The 2980-nt window shown below is 45.8% G+C and overlaps 1 protein-coding gene across 1 annotated transcript; it reads left to right on the forward strand.

Annotated features, from left to right (window-relative positions):
* The first annotated feature begins 1433 nt into the window (after nucleotides 1-1433).
* LOC123407885 (auxin-responsive protein SAUR72-like) lies at nucleotides 1434-2606 on the forward strand. The gene has a single exon (XM_045101122.1). The coding sequence runs from the start codon at nucleotides 1509-1511 to the stop codon at nucleotides 2145-2147; it is 639 nt and encodes a 212-aa protein (XP_044957057.1). The 5' UTR covers nucleotides 1434-1508; the 3' UTR covers nucleotides 2148-2606.
* Nucleotides 2607-2980: the final 374 nt, after the last annotated feature.

Consider the following 2980-nt stretch of genomic DNA (forward strand, 5'->3'; position numbering starts at 1 on the left):
ATTCTCTCTGCTTACGTTTCAAAAAAACAAAAAAAACTCCCTGCTTCTGCCTTATAAAAAATATCCGTGCCTGGCTACTCACACACCGTTGGTACACACTCCATACTCCCAGCTCTGCCATGGTCACTAGCCAAAGAAGAAGAAGAAAACGGCAGGCTATGCACACAAGTATAGGTACACACTTGTACATGCTCATACCTCTCACATGGTCATTGCATGAGCACGTGCTTCCTCCCTTCGGTTTTATTAGGCCCCTCACATTTTTACTTTACGAGACAGAATTAACAGCTTAGTTTATTCAAAAATATGAAAATATATTCTTCCTTCGATGCATATTACTTGTCGCAGGTTTACTAGAACTTCACTATAAAAGTTGTACCGAAGTTGCGACAAGTGATACGGATAACGTTCTACAAAAACGATGACAAATTATATGGATAGGAGAGAGTGCACCTGCTTGAAAAATTAAGGATCCAACGATCCCCAACTAGTTGCCATGATTTTTAAGTTGGTACAAGACGTTATTCATAACCAATTACAATTTAGTTTTCACAAAGTTTGTCTAGATGTTGTGTGAAATGGGGTCCAAAATTTGATATGAAGAAATCAAAGTGTTGTACCCGAAGCAGGATGGTTGAATAAGTGCTACTCCCTCCGTTTCGAATTATAAGATAATCTAATGCAAGAAAGTTTATTATATTTTTGAAAACTCAAACCTCTTTAAATTTGAGCAGTTTTTTGTAGGAATATATCAGTATTTATAATATTAAATTGGATTCTTAGATTCATCATGAAATATATTTTCGTATTTTATTATTTAGTATTGTGGATGCTGATATTTTTGCATCTGAACTTGGTCAAAGTTAAAAAAAGATGACATCTTGATAAACTAATACACCTTAGATTTTAGAACGGGGTGAGTAGGTTTGATTAGTGGGAAAGAGGATGGAGTATCTTTTCTTTTCTATCCTTATAATGCAGTGTTTTGGTGGGCTTTCGCGATGTGATTTTATGATATGCTAATCAACTCATACTTATGTTGAAAAAATTCTGCGTCAGTGGCTGCATGTATTATATTGGTATTACAATATCATATTTTGACACTATTTTTTCTCGACTATGAAAGGGTGCCTAGGATTGATTAGTGTTTATGGACCAGTAGCTTCCTATTGATTTGAAAAATTATTGACCCAGTCAAAATCATGAACGCAATTTAATATTTAATTTTCTAATATATTAAGCACAACGAATTAAAATAATTAAGTGAGAGATTGTTGACCCGGTTAAATCTATGACCCAATTCTAAATTTGTGACCTCAATTCAATGAGATGCCTTCAATTCTAAAGAATTTAGTGATATAGTACATATATTTTTCGAATCAGATGTGTATACATGCGTTCTATTTTATGTCAGTCACTAATTTTATTCAATATGTTGTCTTTATTAAAATATTCAAAATGTCTTGTAATCGGAATGGTACATTCCATTCCGAGCAAAGGATTTGTAAATGCCAACCAAGAAAAATAATGGCAAGAGGGCGCACAACTTCCAGCTCTGCCGTTATATAAGGAGCCACCATGGCCGCCTCAGTACAAACGCCTCGTGTCCTCTCAACTCTAGTGTCGTCCCTCGCCAAGAACCAGCCGTCGCCGCCGCCTCCGGACCTCCGCTTCCAACAGCTCTCGAGGTCTCCGGCGTCGACCGAAGCAGCAGCACCGACATGAAGCGCCTCCTCAGAAGGCTCTCCCGGGTGTCCGCGGCCGACGCCTGCGCTGCCGCCGCGTACCAGCCACTCCGTCCCGACGCGGCCGCGAAGGCCTCCCCCACGGCCGCCTCGTCCTCGTCCTCGTCGTTCTTCGGCGCGCGGAGGCTCGGCCGCGGCGCGAGGGTGCCGGAGGGGCACGTGCCGGTGTGCGTCGGCGAGGAGGGCGGCCCCGTGGAGCGCTTCGCCGTGCGGGCCGAGCTCCTGGGCCGGCCGGCGTTCAAGGCCCTGCTCCGGCGCGCCGCGCAGGAGTACGGCTACGGCCACCCCGGCGCGCTCCGCATCCCCTGCGCCGTCGCCGACTTCCGCCGCCTCCTCCTCGGCCTCTCCGACCCCGGCTGCCACCAGCCCACCGACGACGACGACTCCGCGCTCTACTACTAGCCATCCATCTCTCTTCCCTCATTCCGCCCTCCTCGTTCGGCTGCCATGGAGGGCGTGCTGGAAAATTTGCCCCTGGAAAAGGCAGATCGGCGAGGAACGCCAGCAGAGCAAATTTCCAGCTGCTGCGTTCTGGCGGATCTGCCCCTGCGTGGATGCTGTACATAGGGAGGTCACATGGGGGTTGGTGGAGGGCAGGACGGGGATTCCCGTGCATTTTCTAGTGCAGCCCAACGATTTTAGGACCTGCTGTCTTGTGGGAATTAGGGCTGTAATTTCTTTCTTTCTTCTTCTACTTCTTCTGAGTGTTCTTCTAGCTAGCTCTAGATCTTGCTCTGGTAGCTGCAATGGATCTTCTTCTTCCTCTTCTTTTGCTAGGGATTCTGAGGTCTTGATGATACGTCATGTAAGCCGCAAGGTTCGCCTCATGTTAGTGAAATGGATGAGTTTGCTACTGCAAAAGTTTGCTCCAAGATCTGGTGGTGTGGAGAATGCAATGCACTTCCATGGATCTCCAGCTTGTCCAACAGTTCAGGCAGCCTGTCATGGAGCGCCATGGTGTACTACTATGATTGACCATCTCGTAGTAGTACTTGACGACTTGCGCTTGTGACTGATGGAGTATACATTAGTGGCATTGCCTTCAGAACTGCTTCCAGAAAATCTGCGTTTTATGGTCAGTTTCAACTGATAGCTGACTGCACATGCAGCCATATAGTGTGTGTGTGTGTGTGTGCGTGTGTGATTTTGGAGAACTTCTGTAGAAATTGTTTTGCCTGAACTGAAAACTGCCTCAGAGTTGTCGTCGATGTGTATGCTCGGGCCAAATGCAGTGA

This window comes from Hordeum vulgare, chromosome 7H (assembly GCF_904849725.1).
Source record: "Hordeum vulgare subsp. vulgare chromosome 7H, MorexV3_pseudomolecules_assembly, whole genome shotgun sequence".
In the NCBI taxonomy this organism is placed as follows: domain Eukaryota; kingdom Viridiplantae; phylum Streptophyta; class Magnoliopsida; order Poales; family Poaceae; genus Hordeum; species Hordeum vulgare.